This window comes from Cygnus olor, chromosome 1, assembly GCF_009769625.2.
Source record: "Cygnus olor isolate bCygOlo1 chromosome 1, bCygOlo1.pri.v2, whole genome shotgun sequence".
Classification (NCBI taxonomy): Eukaryota; Metazoa; Chordata; class Aves; order Anseriformes; family Anatidae; genus Cygnus; species Cygnus olor.
In genome coordinates, this window is record NC_049169.1 from 57,753,047 (window position 1) to 57,775,235 (window position 22,189).

The window sequence follows — 22,189 nt, forward strand, 5'->3', positions numbered from 1 at the left end:
CAAATCATATCTAGTGGTCATACTCCTGCAAATCGCACCCTCTTCAAACAGAACAGCAAAAAAAATAGATTTTTTTATTTTCCTTAACTTTACCAGCGTGCTGGACAAGAAGTACAACAGCAGCCAGAGCATCTGCAAAGGTAGGATTCTGGAAGAAAGATGCAGTAGTAGAAAAAAAAAAAAAAGTGAAATCATAAGACCCAGAAAGGCTGCTGCTGCAAGAGCAGCATCTGATCACTAGTAACACTTCTCAGTTTGAAAGCCTGACCTCCAGTGCCAAAACTGCAAGGTCTATTGTGCTGTCTCCTATAGAAGAAGCAAAGAACTCTGGTAAGACTTTCAGTAAATGCAGCATTGAAGAACATTTCTCTGGCAAACTAACAAAGTCTCAGAGCTGGCAGTGAAAAAGTATGTTTGGTGGAGTTATATTTGAAAAAAATGCAGGGGGACAAAATCTAAAATGTAATGAAGATCCACATCCTCACCAGCCCTTGAATTTCTTCGTGGTTTGGAAAAACACCACCACTGAAATAAAATACTCATCAGTAAATTTCTTGGCAACTGGATTACAGAAAGGAAATTTCATTCAAATACATAAATGACAAGAGCTCTGCTCACTGAGAAATGCCATGACTATATGGTCAAAACTAGCTTTTACATGGGTCTCCTGAGATTACGAAAGCCTTGGAATAAAAGGAGAAATACGTACCACAATGAAAGCTGAACTATCAACATAATAGTCATGAACTTTGCCATGAACTAAAGAAAATACACATCAGAAAATGTTTCCAGGTCATAACAGTTACAGAATATGCTGGAAAAAAGAAAATGAAGAACTATAAAGTCATATGAAACAGCATTCATGAGATTTGGGATATAATGCATAATAGCAGTAAATAGCAAGCAGCTACACTATCTAAAAAGAAACAGATAAAGTACAGTAAAGCAGATCTTATGAAGCCTGCCATCTACCGAAAAATAACGTCAGAAAGTCAGAGGAATCATCCCTAGGCAACCTGTACAAAATAAATGCTTCAGATAACATCCTTTAGCTTGATCACCCTCATTAAGGCTTGGATGGTTTCAACTTTGTTTTTATGAGTCTTGCTTAGTAGAGAACTCAAAGACTACAACCAAAATGCAGCCTCCTCCCCATACAAAGACCCGCCTGAATCTTGGGTGGTAAAAATTATTCTGTAAGATATTTTAATTTAAATGTATGCCTAAAGTTTACAAATTTATGGTCATGCCTCTCCCATGAGAGGAATAAGGAAAACAATAGCAGACAATCTACGCTAAACGCTGTTATTCTCTTCTTCTACTTTATGATAACTATTTTAAGAAACAGTCACTGTAACCTGACTAGACACAAAAAATGCTCCTAGAAAAACTGTTTATTCTCAAGTACGTGAAAAATAAAAAGGAAAAAATCATTTGATGCCACTGAATTTATAAGCAAAAGTCAAAAAACATAGGCAAAAATCAAAATTTCAACTCAGAGGAAACTCAAAAGAGAACACCGCAAAGAAAATTTCGCTGTTCTTCAGTTAATCCAATGTATTGGAGAACAAATCATTAACTATTTTTAATGTCAGCTGCTCTATAAAAAGGAGTCCCACTGTTCTCTGTGCACTTCTCCGGTACTTCAGAACTACAGAGATTACAAAACTGAGATAAGCTTGCCATGGTGTTGCACATCTTCAGTGCATGGTAAAATCATGACTGTGCAGACTGTGATCATGTTTTACACACTATACAAGGCACAAAGCTACTAGGTAACAAAGTCTACACGAGCAGTTGCCTGTTTACACTTTTTTCTGGTAGCGCCTGCCCTTCTCACTTCTGTTCGAGGGTTCTTCTGCCCCTCTCTCAATTGTAGCTAAGCATGATCTGGAGCTAATTTCAGAGTTTTCTGGGACTTGCTGTAATAACTGGGCAAACTCATTGCAAATCAACTGACTTCCTCGTTTTACTTAGGACTTGTATTTTTCCTCCCACCATTGACATATTCCACAAGACAGGCAAAGGCAGCACAGTTTATCCTTTACCTATAAAGTACGTAGACTGCTAGCATTTGCATGAATTAAAAAACAAAGTTCTGGAACTGCTGAAATGCACAGGCACTTTACTGTAAAATGAATACATGTCCCAGACCATGGATTCCACACTTTGGAGTGAGACATCACACAGTTGGGTCTGCCTTCCAGCACTTGAACGGTTATGGAATCCAAACTGCAGAAGCTAACATGGACATAGAGCACACCCCATGTCCTAGAAAAACAGCAAATCACAATAAATGTACTAACAAAGCTTTTAAAATGCAAACATGATAAAGATAGCAGATGGAAAAATCTAAGTTTTCATGACAGGAGTTGTTCCTAAGTAGCTCATGCCATAGATGTTTCATCTCCATCGCTGAAGAATCAGTAACAACCTGTATTCATACTTCATAGCTTCCTCGTTTGAGCTTAAGCAGATTTTTTTTTTCCCCAACATTTATTATTTTTATTTTAAACCCACAGCACAAGAATTTTGCAGCTTTCACTTTTCATGGCTGTGCAAGAGCCTAACCTACAAGCACGTCTTAAAAATGCATGACTGAACAGGAAAGGCAATGCTCTCCTAGCCATCAAGGACCACAAGGGCAAAAAAAGTTTCCAAAGCAGGCCCAGAAAGTTACTTCAGTTAAGTCACAGGAGGAAGCAACGCATAACGCAAAAGCTCAAATGCAAACGACATTACACGCTTGTTATCTCAGGAATTAGACTTCACAGGACACAGTTACTGTCCAGATCAACGTTCAACTGAAGAAATCCCTTCCGTCTCTGGTACTCTGAACAGGTTCCATTCTATTGCAACAAACTTGTGTTAGCACTTTTCAAGAAATTATGACCAACAGTTTTGACACCTGAATTTCTTTCTGAAGCCAGATTATGAAATCCTTATTTCCTACTCAATAGAGCCAGTATAGCCTTTGAATACTAACGCAATTAAAAAAAGAATCCCAGTACACAGTTCAAGAAAAAAGTGCTTAAGAAGCTATATTCACTGCAGCTCAGCTATTGTCTACACTAACAAAGCCAATGTGTTGATTTTTAACATCTCACCATTAGAATATTAGTATCCCCCCAGATTTATAACTGCTCCAAAAAATATAGATATACATGTAGATTTTTGCTGTGTGCCTCCATTTACACACTCAAAACAGAAGACTGCAATATTGACCTATTTTCCCCAGACCTTTCCATGCTATCCTTCACCCCCACTAAATTTTTATCCCTGTAAAAAGTAACATTCACATGCACAATGAACTCCAAAGCAGTGGAAGCAACTGCTTAAAGGTGACCTGAAAAATATATGGAGGCTTTCGGGTTAGAAGAACACTGCAATTATAGTTCACCTGTTGTCCTAGATCACAGAGAACTTGAAAGCCCTAAGTACATAGAAACAAATAAACTAACCTTGCTCCACATTTAAATTAGAGTTGTGAAAACCTAAGTGTATTGCAGCAAAATACCATAAAGTTCTTGCCCCACTAATCAAATCCTTCCCTAGATGTAACCACAGGCACTGCTGTTAAATCTGCTAAAACATGACGTGCAACATTCTAAACCTATAAAACACAAAGCCACATACTCCCCTATTACTTACACAATCAAGCTGATGTTTGCCTTTTTATTTCACTATGGGAAGGTAACAAAATGCCCTAAAGCGAGGGGTTTCTTTCAATACAGATTAATGCATCACGAACTTGAGTGCAACTTCTACAGTGAAAAAAAATGGCTGACTTCACTGGCAGCTTGACCTTCCTCATATCACTTGTTATATAACTGACCTGAAAGCCTGCCAGGAATTGAGAGGCTATGGAAAAGAACCACTTTCCTTGAAAATAAAGGCTTCCATTTTGTAGATTATAAACCAAACAGTTCAGATGGCAGAATGATAACAAACAGCTTTGTCTGCAATATTTGCATAATGAAATATGTTCCAAGAGTATTTGCCATTTGGAGGAATTAAGACATTTTCACAAACTGGAGGAAAATACACTTTCTTACATGAAAATGACCAAAAAGATTAGAAAATTGCTTTCAAGAATTGATGCAGAATTCACTTATACTGCCATGTATTGATCAATTTAAAAAAATCTGTGTTCTTGACTGCCTTAAAAAAGCCGTTTTCACATTAACCACCAATACAGTTTGTTTGGGGTTTGTCACCCTCTCCCTTTTGTCAGCAGGGGAGGTAACAGCACCAGCTGCAAACAGATTACTTCCCCCAGTCAAGCAAAGAATGTGGTTTATTGCTATTTCCGTAAAATAAAACAAAAATACATTTCTGGTCCTAAGAGAAGGGAGAGAAGTAATCCTGTGGACTTTCTTCTAGACACTTGTCCCTCAGTCTCAGTCACAAAGTCCACACGCTCCTCTTACACACCTAGAACATTTTACCCAGACCTTTTCTTGTGGTCCTCAAACCTGGGGATTCATGGTGTAAAACCAGGTCTCTAAAACCTCAAAACTTCTTTACCTGAGGAATTAGATTCCTTCAAGATCCATCTTGCAGTCAGCAAGCAAATTGTGTAAGCTCTGACTGGAACTGTTCTGTCCTATAACAACTGCTACCTGGAAAAAAACAACATACCGAGCACTTTATATAAGATTTGGTCTACCGTACCACCTGCTCTCCCATGGCCGGCCAGTACAGACTTGTTGTCCAATTTAATAACACTTACGTTACAGAATCTGGAAATAAAAGCCATTCACCAAGAAAAACCAGCAAGCATAGTGTAATTTCTCAGCCAGCAGAGTTATTTCTCACCTTCTGACGGTACGATAAAAAATAAATTGGACCTTTCCCCTAACACAGTAAAAAGGCCAATACTTATTTTCGACAATAAAACTTCAAAGGGTGTCGACAAATGAAGAAACCACAGAAGAAACCAATAATCACCTTCCAGAAAACACCCAGTGGTTACTCCACACGTGAACAGGGCAGGCTACAGTTACCCGCTCACACTTTAATCCAGACCAAGTCACCCTGCCGCTGGAGGAAGAGGTACCTCTCCCTCCCCCTCCTGCCCCTTCACTGCTACCACCACCACCTTTTCGTGGCACAACCTAATCCCACCAAAACCCGTGACTCATCCCTTCTGGATGGACCGACGAGCTAACCTGGTTCGCCACAGGACTGTGCGCTCGTGGTATCACGAGAGGGTGGAACCAGCCCTTTCATCAACAGTGCGGGATTAACACTGCGAGTACATACGTCAGCGTGGTTCAGTGACGTACTTTGCAAATCACAGGACAAGATCATATAACACCAAGAATGAGAGGGAATCACCGAACTTCAGGCACTTTTGGGGTAGACAAGGCTTTGAGGTGGGCAACTTAAATTGGGGAAACCCTCCAGCATCCTATACCTAACAGTATGTACCATAAAACTCTAACCTAAATGAGTGACCTCTGAAAGTAAGCTACTGCTCTTCAATAACAGACTTAGAAATTTACAGATTAATCATCCTTAATTTAAGAGGGCTGGCGGGACAAAAGTTCTCACAGTTGCACATTGAACTGGGGTTGACGCAAGTCACTGACAGGCACGACAGGTACATCTGCAACAGGGCACAGAAACATGGGTTCGCTCGAGGACCTGCTACACATTCAGCAGAGCTCAGCGCAGATGACCTACCCCATAAAAGAAACCCCAAAGTACCTAGAGAATGCATGTGAGACTAACGTTTCTCCCAAACCTGATGCACGTCTAGCTTTGTGTCTGAAGAACCATGAGCCTTGTTGTCTCTGTTTATGCTTTAGGTGATTGGCTTGATGTTGAATATTTCATAAATTGAGGAGATTTTCACCCTAAACGTTACAACATGAAAACAAAGGGATGCTCATAGAATCACAGAATATCCCAAGTTGGAAAGGACCCACAAGGACCATCAAGTCCAACTCCCGGCTCCACAGAGCACTACCCAAAAGTCAGCCCATGTGTCTGAGAGCACTGTCCAAACGCTTCTTGAACTCTATCAGGGTCGGTGCCATGACCCCTGCCCTGGGGAGCCTGTCCCAGTGCCCGACCACCCTCTGGGTGCAGAACGTTTTCCTAACACCCAGCCTGACCCTCCCCTGTCCCAGCTCCATGCCATTCCCTCGGGTCCTGTCGCTGTCCCCAGAGAGCAGAGCTGAGCACCTGCCCCTCCGCTCCCCTCGTGAGGGAGCTGCAGGCCGCCATGAGGCCTCCCCTCAGCCTGCTCTGCCCTGGGCTGAGCAAACCAAGGGGCCTCAGCTGCTCCTCATACATCTTGCCCTCCAGACCCTTGACCACCTTCGTAGCCATCCTTTGGATGCTCTCTAAAAGTTTTAGCAGGTACATCCATCAAAACTATTTCAGCGCATTCCCTTTTCCACGCCAAGCATTTGTCACCAAAACTAACAAAGTATAATACACAAATTTTGCCTGCCTGAATTAGAAACACAGTATGGTTTAATACTGAAATCGCTCAAAATAATTCCATTGACAAACTTGCTTCAGCAATCCCACATCAAACAGAACTCTATATAGCAAACCACTACCTATGTGACTTGAAAGTATAAGCATATTTTTAAAACCAGACGCACAGAATAGCAAAACTTGGCCGATGCCTCAGAAGGATACCCAAGTATTAAATTTTTAAAGCAAGCTTCCATTTCCATGAATTGTAGTGATTGCCCTAGAAATTAAACCTTTTTTTTTTTTTTTTTTTGGAGTGGGACCTTTTTGTTGATGATGTTCAGGTCTTTAGTTTTAATTATGCTTTGAGGTATGAATGTCACATCTCCTAAATCATCACAACTGCCTGCCATAACAACGGCAATGACCAGAAATGCAGAATGTTGAACACATCAATATCCTCATGGAAGCCTACTAGATATGAAATGGATTTTATTTCTCCTGTTTTAGCAATGAAAGTTCTTCTCTTCAGGAATAATTTAAAAAGGAAAAATCAAGGATTGGCGAGATTAGATTATCCATCACGATAAATCCATTGCTGCATGCCAACCTTTTAACTAGCATATCAAAAACATACATGCAGACTCAAGAAAACAAACTAAAAAAAGTAAATAATTAGCCAAAGTAAATCCTAATCCAGCAACTAACGGAATGTTTGCATTTCTTTTTATATATTTTGATCAAATGCCATTCTGTACTAAAACCAGGGATAAATGAAACCCTTCCCTAAATGACACTGCTCACATGAGATCCCGTTCTCCTTAATACGGAAAAGTCTGTGAGCACATACGAAGGCATTTTTTCTTAAGTAGGTAATGGTTACTTGTTAGAGTACGCAAGTTACATTCTTTGCCTATTCTGTAGGCACAATTAGAGGAATGATGCTTCTGGTGCCAAAAATGTAATGGAAAATGACAAAATATGAGCAATTTTCTATTTAGCATCTCCCCTCAATGTTTCTCCATCACAACTTACTTTTACTGAGCAAATTCTCTCACGCAATCCTTTACGACGCTGGAAAACTTATTCTATAGAAAAAGCATGTCTCAATGGAAGTATGTCACCTTAAATTAAGGGCTTGAGAGAAGGAACAATAAGAAACAGAACAGAGCCAGAAAGATGAAACAAGCTGAGGAAGGCCCTTGCGTTTGTTACGTAGCATTCGTGATTTTAGACCAGGTAGGCTGAATGCCAGCAGAAAGGAGGTCAGTAAGGCCATGTGACTGCTTGGTAATTAGACTTGCTCAATAGTGCAATTACACAAAAATATTAGCTCATGAGTGTTACATGGCTGTTTAAAGAGAAAAGTTCATCAGACAGCACCTATGTATTAAAGGTTGCTATTTGCCAGATTTAAAGCACATTTTTAAAATGAACCGTAATTGGTGGCTCTGCAGAGGTACAACATTGCTTTTAACATGAAGGTAAACCTCCTGGTTTTTAGTATTCTCACACCATTTTTCCTCACATTCATTCTGCTAGTCATACTTTGAACTTCAACAGGCAAGAGTTTTTCCCAGGTCATTGGAACCACAAACTCGGCAGAACGTAAACTCTCAGTGTAAATCCACTCAAACTAAGGAAAGATCACTGTAAACTCACAGTAGAAGACTAAATTTGACTCATGCTCCAAATGCTGAGGAGCTTCTTCTCTTAATGTCAAAAAATACATGTTTTTAACCAATTCAACACCCTGCCATACAGACATGTGTGCAAGTGTCTTGCTTGCAGTCATCCAGTGAGCAAGAAGATAGCATTTGATCATCAATTACAAGTGCTGAATAAGACTGTTAACCAAAAAAATGCACTGTAAGCCTTGAGCTCGCATACTATGAACGTGTGTATTACCGCTGGTTAAAAATAGCTCATTAAAACCACTGGAACCTAAAATGGATTCAGTCCAAACTACTAACTGTTAATTTAAAAAAGGATTTATTGAAATCACTAAGAAAAAGCTGCAGGAGTCAGTTATTCTATGTAAGTTAAGATTTTTTTTTAAACTTGAAAAAATTAATGATCTCACAAAACTGGGCTATGAAGGCAATGATATTTTCTACTCAAATCCATGTGCGGCAAGTGCCTTGAAGCATTCAGGCCTCTGAAGATTGTCTGAAGTGCTTTGGATAGCACAGTTGTAATTTACCCTCCTCTGGAGAACTCTATTTATACAGGGAGGGAAGTGGTGGCGGGGATGGGGTACAAATAAAGAGGGCTGAAAGAAAAATGCCCCTCTTCTAAAAAAGAAAAAAAAAGACAACACAAAACCAGCCAAAACCAGAAAAACCCCACCAAAAAACCCCACCCCTTCTAACCAACAACTAAGGAAGACAGTTTTCTTCATATGCATAATGCAGTGCTGGGACTGTCTTCTAGAACACCAAGAACTGCACTAAAGTAAACAAACCAGCAAAAGCATATGAAACGTTTTACATAAACGCACTCAAGGATTGCACTGGCTGAAGATCATACCAAGTCGTCACTGAAGAACCAGGGTTGTAGCACTGAAGATGCAAACTTCCTCTTGCTAGAATCAAAGTTCACATTTGTCCATCATTCACTAGCTCGGAGCATATAACCAAAAATAGTCTAGTACCGTTTAGCATTTCCACTGCAAAATGCACCAGATACCTATGAATTATCCTTAAGACGTGCGATTTCCTTAATGCTTAGACTTGTTCCAATTGCCTGCGTTCTTTTAAAACTTAATTAGTTTGTCCATAAAGACCTCTGAAGTTTTAGGACTTGTTATTCTAAAGAAATTATTCTCTTCAAGACAACCCAAAAAATAAAAAGCCGCTACAGAAGAATTGTGTATCGTGGACCTCAGATAAGGGCAAAGCTTAAAATCATTAAGTTGTATGAGCCTTATTTTGATGGTGAAAAGGGAATAACCATCAAGTTAAACTTCACAGAAAGTATTTGTAGTATTTCTGTTCTGAAGGGCAGCAATGTGACCACAAGCAGAAGTGGATGTGCAAAGAAGCGTCCAAAGGGATGTCAGCTTGCCGGTACAGCGATGCCCTGGGAGAGGAGTTACAAACCTGAAAGAAAGGATCCTGAAACCTGAAAGAAAGGATCCCGAAGGGCAGCAAAGCGAAGGGCAACCCAGACTGCCCCGACTCCGCCGCCCTCCTGGGGGGGGGGGGGAGGGGGGAGCCGGGCGGCTCCGTGCCTGCCCCGCACGGCCCCGGCCCCCCCGTGGGGTGCTCCCCGGCCCCCCGGGGGTGCCGCCGGGCACTCACCGCCACCTGTTGATGCCCACGTTGGAGGAACCGGCGAACCAGGGGTCCAGGATGTAGACGCAGCGCACCGTGTCGGCGCCCCGGACGCACTCCCGCAGCGCCGGGTTGTCGTGGAGCCGCAGCCCCTTGCGGAACCAGTGCACGGCGTTCACCCCCATCCCGCCGCCACCACCGCCGGGCCGGGCCGGGCCGGGCCGGGCCGGGGGGCGCTCAGCGGGAGCCGCCGCCCGCGGGGCCGCTCATAGCCCGGCGACCGGCTGCGGGAGGGACCCCGGGGGAAGCGGGCTCTAGGACCCAGCGGAGGCGGCCGCCCGGCGGGGACGCATCTCCCCCGCCGGGCAGAGCGGGGCCGGAGGCACCGGGACCGGGACCGGGACCGGGAGCGGGAGGCGGCCGCGCGCTCTCCTCGTGCCAGCCGCCGGCCGCCGCCTCTCCGCTCGCCCGCCCGGGCCCTCTGCGCCGCCGCCGCGCCGCCGCCCCGCCCCCCCCCGCGCCGCCCGTTGGCCGCCGCCGCCCCCACGTGACCGCCGGCCCTCACGTTTCTGAAGTGTGTTTGCCGCCGCGGGAGACCGGGAGGGGGGGGAGAAGCGCCTCTGCGCATGCGCAGCTCCTACCCCCCTCCCCCCCCCCAGCCCCGCCCGCCCCCACGGGGAGGGGCCTGGCTTATGTAAGCGCCTGCGTCACGGCCCGGCCCCGGGGCTCCCTCAGTGCCCCCCCCCCCCCGGCTGGGCGCTGAGGCGGGGGCCGCGGCACGCATGACCGCCCCTCGGCCGGGCCAGGGTTTCGTAACCGGAGTAATAACCGTGTAAAGCATCGCTCTGCGAGCTGCTCCTCGCCGCGGGCTGAATAACAGCCGCAGCTGGCGTGCCGCTGTGCCAAAAACCCCGCTCGGCTCCGAGCAGGGGCTTCCGCGTTGGGTCTGGTCTGAGAAAGGGAAGGAAGGTGAAGGACGCGTTAATCAAAACGTTAATTAAAATGTCGAATCTCTAGGGACGAGGCTGTCCGCGTTGGTAGGAAGAGAAAATAGGTTCATAGTTAATCAAGGAACTTGTACAACTAATTAGGCTAGCTAGGGGTTAGAAGGGAAAAAAGGTAACGTGAAGGTGTGAAATGACAGAAATCAAATGTGAAGAGTTGAGTATACAATATGTTAAAAGTGCTTTTTAGGTCCCTGTTCTTAACATCGCTGTATGCTGCTATGTCATTCATATTCACAAACACTAACTGTTCTTGAAACTGCAATTAGAATTATGGAATCATTAAGATTGGAAAACACCTCCAAGATGATCTGCTCCAACCGCCCCCCTATTACCAATATCACCCACTAAATCACGTCCCTAAGCACCATGTCCAACCTTTACTTAAAAACCCCCAGAGGGACGGTGACTCCACCACCTCCCTGGGCAACCTGTCCCAGTGCCTGACTGCTCTTTCTGAGAAGAAATGTCTCCTCATTTCCAACCTGAACCTCCCCTGGCGCAACTTAGGCTATTCCCTCTAGTCCTACCGCTACTTACGTGCAAGAAGAGGCTGACCCCCAGCTCCCCAAACCTTCCTTTCAGGTAGTCGTAGAGAGCAATAAGGTCTCCCCTGAGCCTCCTCTTCTCCAGACTAAACAACCCCAGGTCCCTCAGTCGCTCCTCACAGGACTTGTGTCCCAGGCCTTTCACCAGCTTCTCAGCCATTCTCTGGACACGCTCCAGGGCCTCCATGTGCTTCTTGTAGTGAGGGGCCCAAAGCTGAGCACAGCACTCGAGGTGCGGCCTCACCAGAGCTGAATACAAGGAACAACCACCTCCCTGGTCCTGCTGGCTATGCTATTCCTGATACAAGCCAGGCACGCTGGTGGTCTTTCTGGCCACCTAGGCACACTGCCGGCTCATGTTCAGGTGAGCATTGGCCCCCACAGCCCCCCCCCGATCCTTTTCCTCTGCACAGCTTTCGAGTCACTCTGTCCCAAGCCTGTAGCGCTGCATGGGGTTGTTGTGGCCGAAGCGCAGGACCCGGCCCTTGGCCATGTTGAACCTCATCCCCTTGGCCTCTGCCATTGATCCAAACTTTCTAGGTCCCTATGCAGAGCCTTCAAATGTAAAGTGTTGTGAAGTAGCAGTGGAGTTAGTCTGGAATTAGTCCCCCAGGGACATGACTCACAGGGTCCTGGGCACTCACCAGCCACTGCCACCTCCCAGGGCCATGGGCACCCCCAAGGAAACCTCAGTGGGACACGGGCACCCTGCCAGGATGTGGTCTCTCCTCCTGGGGCATGGGCGCCTGGGCGGCACCTCACAGCTCTTCTCTCCCAGCCCAGCTCCCCCATTCCTCTGCAAGTGCGTTCTCTAAAACCCACACGCAGCAGCCCTCACCTGCCCCACTGCCTCCCGTGTGGCTGCTGCCCCAAGCCCCTTGGTACCAAAAGGACACAAGTTCCTGTGTGGATGATCTTTATTCAGCTGGGAGAAGTGGTCTGCTACCAACAGAAATTTTCAGGAGTCCCCCAGCCAGCTCTGCTGCACACGCATGCTCCTGCTGTCCTCTGTGGAGCAACAAAGCAGAGCCATGTCCTTTGGGATGCCAGCAGTCCCAGCGGTGCCTCTGGGAGGATGGAAAAGGGGACTTCTCCTCGGAGGTCCTCATGAGATGAATGCCGAGTCCTCGCTGGCTGTTGTGCTGGCAGGGCACGGGCAGCCCACCAGGGGACAGCTGGCATTGTCGGTGGTGCCCGTGCAGGGAGGAGGTGTTCAGGGCGATGTTGGCATCCAGTTGTCAGGGGAGGTGCCTTCACCGCAGGAGCCTTCGGAGGGCTGAGGTGTGTCCTGCCTCACCGGCTCGCTGTCAATCTGAAGAGAATTGACTGTCAGATGGGTGAAAATGCTGTGCCAGAATTATTAACCAGGCACTTCCTTCCACCTGCCCCTTTTCCCGGTGCGATGCCTACCCTCGCATGGGCCTTGGAGGTCCTAAGTCCAAGGGCTAACCCAACAGGTCATGGGCATTCCCTGGCCACTGACATCTTACAGGGACATGAGCCCCTTCTCCTGGGTCATGGGCTCCTACGGGGCAACCCACAGCCATGGGTTCCTAGCTCCTCTCCCCCCTTCTCCTGGAGCATCAGCCTCCCCAAACCCATGGACAGAGGCACTCACTCGCCGCACTGCCTTTCCTGTCACCGGTACACGGCATGCATGCTCTAGATGAATTTGCGGAGGGTATGCAAGGGGACTGTTCTTTTCTTGTGCTTGTTTTGTGCCTTCTTCCTCGGCAGTGGGAGCCCAAGCTCTTGCAGGCGGAGCTGGTAGAGGCGCTTCAGGCACCTCACCGTGAAGGCAACATTGGCCTCCATCCGGCAGAGCAAGGCACAATCATCCAGAGCGTCCTTTCCCCGGTGGTCTGTCCCCACGGAAGCTGAGGCCCACCGGACCGTTCCCTGGAAGCAAAAAGAGAAGCAGCACAGTGAAGGGCATGGCTGAGGGCTCGCGGGGTGGAGAATTGTCCTGCTGGGCTCGGCTTCCTCTGGAGCGTCCAGCCTCATAGGACTGCTCCAGGCAGTCATGGGGCCTCACAACAGCACCGGCAGGCCCCGGTCCATGCTTGGGGCTCCCAGCGGCTGTCGGCTGTCAGCTGGGGAAGAGGCAGAGGGCCTCTCGGGGCCTGCTAAGGCTTCTTTACGCCTGCTGGGTTTTGTTCTTTCCTGGGAAGCCTTCGTGGCCAAGGTCCTTGTGGTCCGCTCGCCACAGGCTGGCCCTTTCCTGCACACTGCGTCTCCACCACTCACCTGTCTGCTGTATCTCTTCACACTTCTCCAGAGGCTGAGGGCAAGCAGCCCCACGCCGAGGAGGCAGATGGCGTCCCAGTTATTGCACAGCAGCCAGACTCTCCTGCCCTGGGCAAGGTATTCCCAGAAGTGGCCCAGGGGGTAGGGCAGCTCGGAGGGCTGGCGCTCGGTGCCGACGGGACGTTGCTTTGGGTCCTCTGAAGGGACCATGGTGTTCAGCCTGAGCCGGATCCGGCTGGGGCAGCTGGAAAGGCCGAGGCTGCAGGGCCAGTTGGAGACCAGCTGCTTGGTGCCAAGGCTCCTGCTGACCCTGACCCTTTCCCAGGAGCGGTGGCCGCAGAGGCCAAGGCCACATGCGCGGAACAGAGCCACGGCCAAAGCCATGGCCAGGAGGAGAGCCAGGTCGAACTTCATGCTGCTCTCTCCTGATGAACACAAAACAACACTGGAGATGGCTGTCACGCTGAGCAGAGCTCCGGCAGTGACCACCAGCACTAGCGGCAGTGACCAACAGCTCTAGCAGCAGTGACCACCAGCACTAGCAGTGGTGCCCAGCCGCAGCCTGCTCTTATGCCCGGCCCTGTGTGAGGTCACAGGGCCTGTCGCCGGGAGACCGGCAGGTGACAAAGGCCGCGGCGAGGCTGGGGAGGACGCGGGCAGGCGGTCTTCGAAGCCTGCTGCTGCCGCTGCAGTCCGCACGGGGGGTCTGTCTGACCAGCAGAGTGGTGGGCCTGAGCCCCCCATGTTTGGGACTGTGCCCTGGATTTCTCAGTGAGAAGGAGCCGTGGCCAGAGCCACATCCAAGCTGGGCAGCCGTGGCATGGTTCTCCTCAAAACCCCTCTTGGGGGCAAAATGGAAGCCCCCATCAAGAGGAAAGCCCCAAAATGGCTGTTGGTTGGATACAATCATGGAATCATTAAGGTTGGAAAACACCTCCAAGATGATCTGCTCCAACCGCCCCCCTATTACCAATATCACCCACTAAATCACGTCCCTAAGCACCATGTCCAACCTTTACTTAAAAACCCCCAGAGGGACGGTGACGCCACCACCTCTCTGGGGAACCTGTCCCAGTGCCTGACTGCTCTTTCTGAGAAGAAATGTCTCCTCATTTCCAACCTGAACCTCCCCTGGCGCAACTTAGGCTATTCCCTCTAGTCCTATCACTAGTTATCTGTGAGAAGAGGCCAGATTAGGTAGGAAAAAAATCCTGAACTGGTTTTGTGGAGCAGTTTCTTTCTGCAGCAGTTTTCTTTCATGCATAGATCTGACGATTGAAAATGTATTTGGCAATGAAGCGCTTCCAGAAAGAACAGTAATGTTTTTTCCTCTCTGAAGGATTTGAACACACAGTTCTCAAGATAGTTTAAAAAAAATGCTAATATGCCCAGGAATACCTGTCTAGTCTAGAAGTCATTCATGTGTCTTCACATGATTTGTTACTCTAAGTTTAGTTGAGAACTGATGCAGATACAGTTTAAAACAGAGGACGCAGATTCTCACCATCACAGCTCATTGCGCTTCAAAGCACCACCAGCAAACCCTTATTAATCCAATGACTGCATATCTGCATTTATTGTTGCATTCTGTAATAGGTGCAGTGATCACATGTAAGAAAATTCAGAGATAAAAGAGAAGGCCCCATGATCACATCGATGTTGCCTCTCACTAGGATTTGATCCTGAAGAGATTTTTCAGTGTGCTGCTTTCAAAAAGAGTAGAATAGCCTTTAGACTACTAGTAGTCTAATAGTAGAATAGCTATAGAGAATAGAATAAATAGAATAAATAGAATAGATAACAATAATTCTTCTAATAAATAGACACTAAGAGAATAAAATTCCTCCAATAGGTGGAAGAGCAAAGATCAACACCTCGCTACGAGAAGCATGAGGGCTGATTCCTGCATGGTGTATGTGTATGGTAACTGTTGCAGTACAGGGTGCCAGTCCTCACTAGCCCTGTTAATTCAGCTTCAGTTCTGGATAAACACAAGAAAACAGACCACCTCCGTTACAGAGTCAATAGGATCACCTGATTCCCATCAGAGCACAGGCACTCAAGTAGCCTAAGTTTCAAATGTCGATTGCTTTGACAGCATAATGATACTTCAAAATGATCAATTTTTCAATCGAATTTGATTTTTCCATATTTACTGTACTAATTCTCTCTAGAAAGCTGTTTAAATGCAAACACTTCCTAGCGTTTCGCTTCTAAACATCCCTAATCATAACAAAGCCTATTTTAACCAGTGGAAGAACCTCAGGTGATTTTCCATGACAGGGACCGCGCGATCCAATGCACCACGCGCGCTGAGAACAGAGCGTGCCGAGGCACCAACCGTACCCTTCTGAATTCACATCTGTAAGGTGGCAAACCCTTGTTTACTGCAAACTCAGGTTTCAGAAATGCACTCCATTCCTATGAAATGTGCCGATTCAAGCGGGTTTCCCCTCCTCCAAGGGATGAAAACACGCCAGGGCAGGGCTGATGGCAGGCAGGGGCACCAGCTACACCTCTCCCACCCGCCTCCCTCCTGCCTCAGAGCCCTTTCGCTGCATTCGGCGCCTCAACCCTCCAGCGCCCCCAGAGAACCGGGCCCCTGCCGCCATGTCACGGCCGCGGGGGGTCCCCGGGGGTGTGGAGCCGGCCCCCGAGGGCGGCGGGGGCCGCCATGGCGGCGGGGCTGCCGGGCATGCCCGAGCCGGCTGCGGCTCGCCCCGCCCGGCGGCAGGGCCCGGCGGGGCCGCGCAGCGCTCGGCGGCGGGAGGCAGGTGAGGCGCGGGGCGGCGGGCACGGAGGGGCCGGGTCCCTGCCGGCCGCCTGGGGACGGTGCGCGGCCGGGGAAGGGGGTTGTGGTGGTGGGGGAGCTCGCTGTGGGCGCCTCCGGGTGAAGCCCGGCCTGCGCTCCGGGCACGGGGCCGCGTGTGGGAGATCCCCTGCCTGGAGCTGCCGGGGCCGCCTCGCCTCCTCTGTAGCAGTTTTGGAAAGCTCGGCCCTGAGCTCGCGTGGTTTTGTAACCTTTCCTTCTGTCAGCAGGCGTGGAAGTGAAGTGTAGCTGCTTGCTCTTGCAAAGCATTTCTCTACCGAACTACCTGCCGGTGCTCCAGCCTTCTTCACAAGCTGTTCAAATCCAGTCTACACCGCTCTTTTCTAGGTAGATACTGACTCTTCCTGGTCAATGCAAAGTTCAAGCTAGGCATGGAGTGGTTTCTTACTCAGCAAACCTACTAAGGTCTGGCTGCGGTTTGCCGTAATGAGCAGGGTACTGACCAGTGAGCAGGAAAAGTTACACTGTCTGTGGCCTTAGTGTAAAAAAGTTACAAAAAAAGAAGATACAAGTAGGAGTCCCATTAAATAATGAAAATCATAGTATCACTTGACTCTGTAGGTACAATTTGCTGCAAGTGGGACTGGTGATAACTTCCAGGCAGACATTTGTTCGCTTCCTCACTGCTGAGGTGACACTTGCTGATAAGGGGGTGCTGCTTGCAGTGAGAGCAAACACTTATCTGGGCTGGCTTTTTTAAAAAAATCAGTTGATTTGCAATCCCCGCAGCAATATAAGTATCTAAAAAGTTGCAGCGGGTTCCTGCATTCAATGGGAACAGCAGTCAGCATGAGCTTTAAGAGAACTCTGAACTTTTGGAGCAGGTTAAATAGCCAGGAAATGTGATATTGTCACTTGCAGTCTCTGAAATGCATTTTAGACACCAAATCATAACTCCTAAGCATCTTCTCTGTTCCTGTAGTACACCATAACATTAAAAAAACAATCATCTTGTTTTAATATGTTATAATTTTGTTGATATTTTACAAGGGTTCCTGAGTATCCCAGTCAAACGTGGCTTAGCAAATAAAATCTTCTTCCTTTTACCATATTCAGTGTTTGTGCGTGGAAGATTTTTTTCTTGATGCTAGCAAGGATGACTATGATGTCAAACAGTTTTAGGCAATATAAAGCTTCTTTTAAGCAAATTTAATAATTTCCATGTCAGGTTTTAGAAAAGCACAATTTACTATATCAGAATTTGGCCTTGTTTTTTTAAAAAGCTCTGTAACTAATTGGTAAAATGACTGTATTTCAAGTGACTGCATTACTCACAAGGCAATTTTATTTAATAGCAGGATTACACATTGAAACAAAAATCATGGTTACTCTTCCAGTTTGTACTTTGGAAGCATCATCTGACACCCCAAACAATTTTAACAATACTGTACTTCGCTGGCAGTTTCCAGTTGAGCTGAAGCAATGAAGAAAGCCCTGATCCTTCAGAGATTACTTTGGCTGGACCTATTGAATTCCGGTCCTATTGAATTCCGTAGACCTACTCACAGTTCACAAGCACAGGCGGTTCTACCTCTTCCTATGGAGGAGAGGCTTCGGTTTTCGATCCCTGTGAAACAGCCACATTTTCAGGATACAGAAAGAACAGCACAGGAAAGGTTCGTGACTTACCTCCACTCAGAGCCCTTACATAGCTACTTGTGAAAATCACTCGTTCAGTGCTGGAGCTCACTGGACAGCACTTCTCCAGTCACCAATTTTATGAAGATAAAATTACTAGCCTTGCAGTTACAGCACAAACAGCTTCATTGGGCAGTAAGATTTTGCCTCAGAGGTAACAACACTAAAAAACAAGCTACAAAAACAAAAAAAAAAAACACAGCATTTTGTTATTGTAAGCTTGCATGTAGTAAATTATTTTTTTGAGTCTTAATCTACTAGTTTATGATGCTGTAACATAATAAGAGTCTGGATTTAGAAACTGAAAATCATCAACTTAAAAGCAAATAGACATTTTCTTGAGAAAAAGTATTTTACTGCTGGAAAATATTTAATGCTACTTGGGAACTCGGTGGAGGCTCTATCACTTAGGTTCTCGAAACAAACCACGTATTTTTCTTGAAAGACGGGCTATAAATGAGGTTCTAGGGGTTTCATAGAGCTGTTCCTGCAGTAGGCTTCTTAGTGCATGTTATGCAAGAGTTTAGAGTGAATGATCATAACAGTCTTTCCTCTCTTAAAAAAATAAGTCTTACTTAATGCTCACGTGGGTACTTTTTGAAGCACACTGTGCTTTGGGAAAAAGCAACTATATAAATAGGATTGCCAAACGCACAAAGTAATTGTATCTCTGCATTTTTTTAATTTTTTTTTAAACTTAGGGTGGTTTTAAGCAGCAGCAGCAATTAGTGCGAGTATTTCAGAGACCAGCAGTTCTCACTTCCACATGGTGCTTCCAAAAGGTTGTTATAAAACCGCCACCTAGGAAGTTAAAGATACGCTTGATGACATCTCTGCGTGACTGCTGCAGCAGCTCCTCTGGCCGTCGCGGAGCAGGTGGCACTGCACGTGCTATTCATGGTACCTGGCATTCAGCCTGAGCAGAGCTGGGGTGTTGGGTTCTCCACAGCTACCCTGTGCTGGGTGTTTGGACCCCAGCTCAGCCACACAGTGGCAGGCAGCGACAGAAATTACCCGGAGACAGAAAGAAGGTGTCCATGCAGCGGGCAGCTGTAGCAAAGTAGGTACTGGAAGAGGCAGGGGAAGGCCTGAAGATGATGTACTGTACTTGCTTCCTCCCCCAAAATACCAGTTTAATTATTCAGCCCCAATTAACAGACTCAGCTAGTGAGAAACGTACATACATACACAAATGGTTTTGATGATTTTTTCCCTTAATTGCAAGGAGAATGATTTTATAAAGGCTGTGAACTGCTACTGAAGGAGCACCAGGGAGGTTTCTGACACATGGAGGAACAAATCATGCTCTAAACAATGCCTGAGCAGTTAAGCAAATACATTCAGAAGAGCTAAGAAAGGCGTTTAAGCCGTTTTTTCTTATCGCTATTCATTTAGTAGAATTACTGTCAAATTAAATCGCATAAAACATTCTTCTAATGCAGTACGAGTGAGCTGTAACGTAACGACACCGTCAGCTGCAGGAAATGGCTGACAGTTTGGTTCTTGTATGACAAGCAAGCAAGCATTTACACAGATGGAGCGCTGCCCCCGTATCGGGTCTGTTGCATCTGCAAGTTATTGTTCCAGTGAGGCATCAGTCAGAACATTAACCTTTCAAAAGTCTTTTTTCCCCTCTTCCTTACAGCGTGAAAGCTGAGTTTAGTGCTAATAACAAAAAATACTGTTGAGAGCAATTTCTTATGCCAGCTCAGTCTAAATATCAATGACTCTGAGAACATTATGAGGTATAATTTGTGCCTTAAATGTGTTTTCAAAGAATTGTTTCTCTCTCCGCATAGGCCTGCATTCCATGATGTTGAGAGGAGTCGCTCATGGTGCAAGAGATACATTTACACTCCTGTTGGCAAGATCTCAGTACTGTAACCCTGGATTGAAATTTTTGTCCTTACGGACTGAAGTAAGGAACAGAAGCTTCTTAATACATTCCACATATACAACCGATACAAAATCGAGAGAGGAAAATAAAAAGACCATTGAGAGCCTCTACAGATTGTCGGTCGACGTTAAGAAAATACGCAGACTGAAGGAATGGGTCCTTCTCCAGGAGGTGGCCTACATTCAAGAAGTTGCTAGCATCTTACAAGAAATGGGAGCAGATGAGACCGCTGTAGCCAGTATTTTAGAACGTTGCCCAGAGGCAATTCTCCGTAGTCCTGCAGAGATAAACGCTCAAAGAGCTCTATGGCAATTAGTATGCCAGAATGAAAAACAATTGATTAAATTAATAGAGCAGTTTCCAGAGTCTTTTTTTACTACTGGGCATCATGAGAACCAGAAAGCAAATATTCTGTTCTTTCAAGAGCTAGGACTTAAGAATAATATAATCACCAGGTTCTTAACGAGCGCACCCAATATTTTCTACAATCCTGTTGAAAAAAATAAAAAGGTGATAGAGACGTTACAGAGAAATTATTTAAATTTAGGAGGTTCTGATGCCAATATGAAGGTCTGGATACTAAAGTTACTGAGCCAGAATCCATTTATTTTATTAAATACCTCCACCACAATCCAGGAGAACTTGGAGTTTCTCCAGAAGAGTGATTTCAGTGACCACGAAGTACTACAGCTGCTGTCTAAACTTAAAGGTTTTATTTTTCAGCTTACTCCGACTACTATGCAGAAGAGCATGCTTTTTTCCAAAAACGTCTTTAAGTGCAGCGATCAAGAATTAAAAGAACTAGTGCTGAAATGCCCGGCCCTTCTCTACTATTCTGTTCCAATTCTGGAAGAAAGACTCGGAGGACTGCTGAAGGAAGGAATTTCTATCGCGCAGATTAGAGACACACCGATGGTGCTGGAGTTGACAACACAAATTGTTCAGTACAGAATTAAAAAACTCTCTGCTTTGGGATATAATATAAAGAGTGGAAGTCTAGAAAGCTTAAATGGCACTAAGAAAGATTTTGAAGTCAATTATGGCAAGATACAGTCAAAGAAGGAGAGACCAATATTTAATCCTGTTGCTCCTCTAAACACTCAAGACTAATTTGAATGCTGTATTTTAAGTTATGCAAAAGAAAACGATCAAAGATGTCTCGGTTCTCTGATAAGAGCTGAAACAAAAGTCACCTTCACCAGATTGTAGTCCTAGCTGTGCTTTGTCCAGGTGTGGGTTTTATATGCGCAACTTCATTATCCAGTTGTAGCCTTCTAATGCTTCCAGGTAGTACCGTAGAATCTGGCTATGAGAAAGGTTGATTCATCATGTACATAAAGACTTGTTTATCCCCCAGGGAGCATCTCACGTGGCTTTTTGGTTCTGTTACTGTTCCTCATCTAGACTGGCCGCTAGCGTCTTTGGCTTTTCAGTGCCTTCACTGCACACTCCAGCCTGTGGTAGCTCATAGCATAATCTGTACCAGAGAAAGAAAAGAAGGAGGGTTATTTTTCCAGTAGTATTCACCCACCCACTGGTCCACTGACTTTTGGAGATGCTTTTTGAGTTCCTTTCCTTACTGCTGTAGGAAGTGGCTCTAGTTTGTAGATCTGAACTGAAGCAGGCAGCTTCTTGGCTGGCAGGGCCAAGCTGGAGCACAGTCAGAGAATGGGGGCAGAACACAGGTTTTTGTTTAGCAACTGCTGCAGTGAGGCCCTGCTATGTTCATTTACAAACCATAACACACAGGAACTACAAGACAACCTCCTTGAAATTTCCGAGACTTCAAAACTGACTACTTTTACAAAAGGATTGGGAACACAAGGAAATACATTTATTGCTATTATATGGTAGTTCATTTCTTCTTTGCTAGCAAGGCATGGGGAGAGAAGAGGCTAGGGAGAAACTCACAAGGGCCCCAAACAATTGGGGAAAGGAAGAAGCCCCACTGTTACATGGGTGTAACAAAACTCCAGCCTGTAAACTACTGGTGATTAAAAATGACCATCAGCTTTGCAAACAGCTGTCACAGTTTCTAAATATATGGGTGACAACTTCTCAGATATCACTGTACAGCTATCACTGTATGATAATTGTTGATGAGTGCTGGCTTTTAAAATAGTACCTATCCGACAGCATTTAAGTTCTTAGGGGATTTTTATTTATTTTCATGTGTGGTCTGTGAATAATAGTATGAAATAGTAGCCCCATTAAAGATCCTCTCAGTAGAATTAGAGTCAGTGATTTTATGTCTCAAAAAAACAAACCACCACCACCACCAAAATACCCCACAAGCTTTCCTAAGCAGCTATTCCATA

The 22,189-nt window shown here is 46.1% G+C and overlaps 3 protein-coding genes across 6 annotated transcripts in view; 1 reads left to right on the plus strand and 2 right to left on the minus strand.

Moving 5' to 3' along the window:
• Positions 1 to 10,187, minus strand: part of CRY1 (cryptochrome circadian regulator 1) — a 38,660-nt gene extending 28,473 nt beyond the window's left edge. The window contains exon 1 of the mRNA XM_040559753.1: positions 9,735 to 10,187. Coding sequence (XP_040415687.1) covers positions 9,735 to 9,892 — 158 coding nt within the window. The 5' untranslated portion in view covers positions 9,893 to 10,187. The remainder of the gene's footprint in view (positions 1 to 9,734) is intronic.
• A 305-nt stretch (positions 10,188 to 10,492) lies between these two features.
• Positions 10,493 to 21,227, plus strand: MTERF2 (mitochondrial transcription termination factor 2). 4 transcript variants are annotated; one of them, XM_040559784.1, is made up of 4 exons: positions 16,209 to 16,280; positions 16,546 to 16,663; positions 17,746 to 17,952; positions 19,774 to 21,227. In XM_040559784.1, the coding sequence occupies exon 4, from the start codon at positions 19,785 to 19,787 to the stop codon at positions 20,979 to 20,981; it is 1,197 nt and encodes a 398-aa protein (XP_040415718.1). In that variant the 5' UTR covers positions 16,209 to 16,280; positions 16,546 to 16,663; positions 17,746 to 17,952; positions 19,774 to 19,784; the 3' UTR covers positions 20,982 to 21,227. The 4 variants fall into 4 exon arrangements, with proteins under 4 accessions (XP_040415721.1, XP_040415698.1, XP_040415718.1 ...); XM_040559774.1 differs by lacking the exon at positions 17,746 to 17,952; XM_040559787.1 differs by lacking the exons at positions 16,209 to 16,280; positions 16,546 to 16,663; positions 17,746 to 17,952 and adding an exon at positions 10,493 to 10,676.
• LOC121071506 lies at positions 12,159 to 14,486 on the minus strand. The gene is made up of 3 exons (XM_040559800.1): positions 13,507 to 14,486; positions 12,878 to 13,158; positions 12,159 to 12,571 (listed from the first exon to the last, which is right to left on the minus strand). The coding sequence occupies exons 1-2, from the start codon at positions 13,918 to 13,920 to the stop codon at positions 12,922 to 12,924; spliced, it is 651 nt and encodes a 216-aa protein (XP_040415734.1). The 5' UTR covers positions 13,921 to 14,486; the 3' UTR covers positions 12,159 to 12,571; positions 12,878 to 12,921.
• Positions 21,228 to 22,189: the final 962 nt, after the last annotated feature.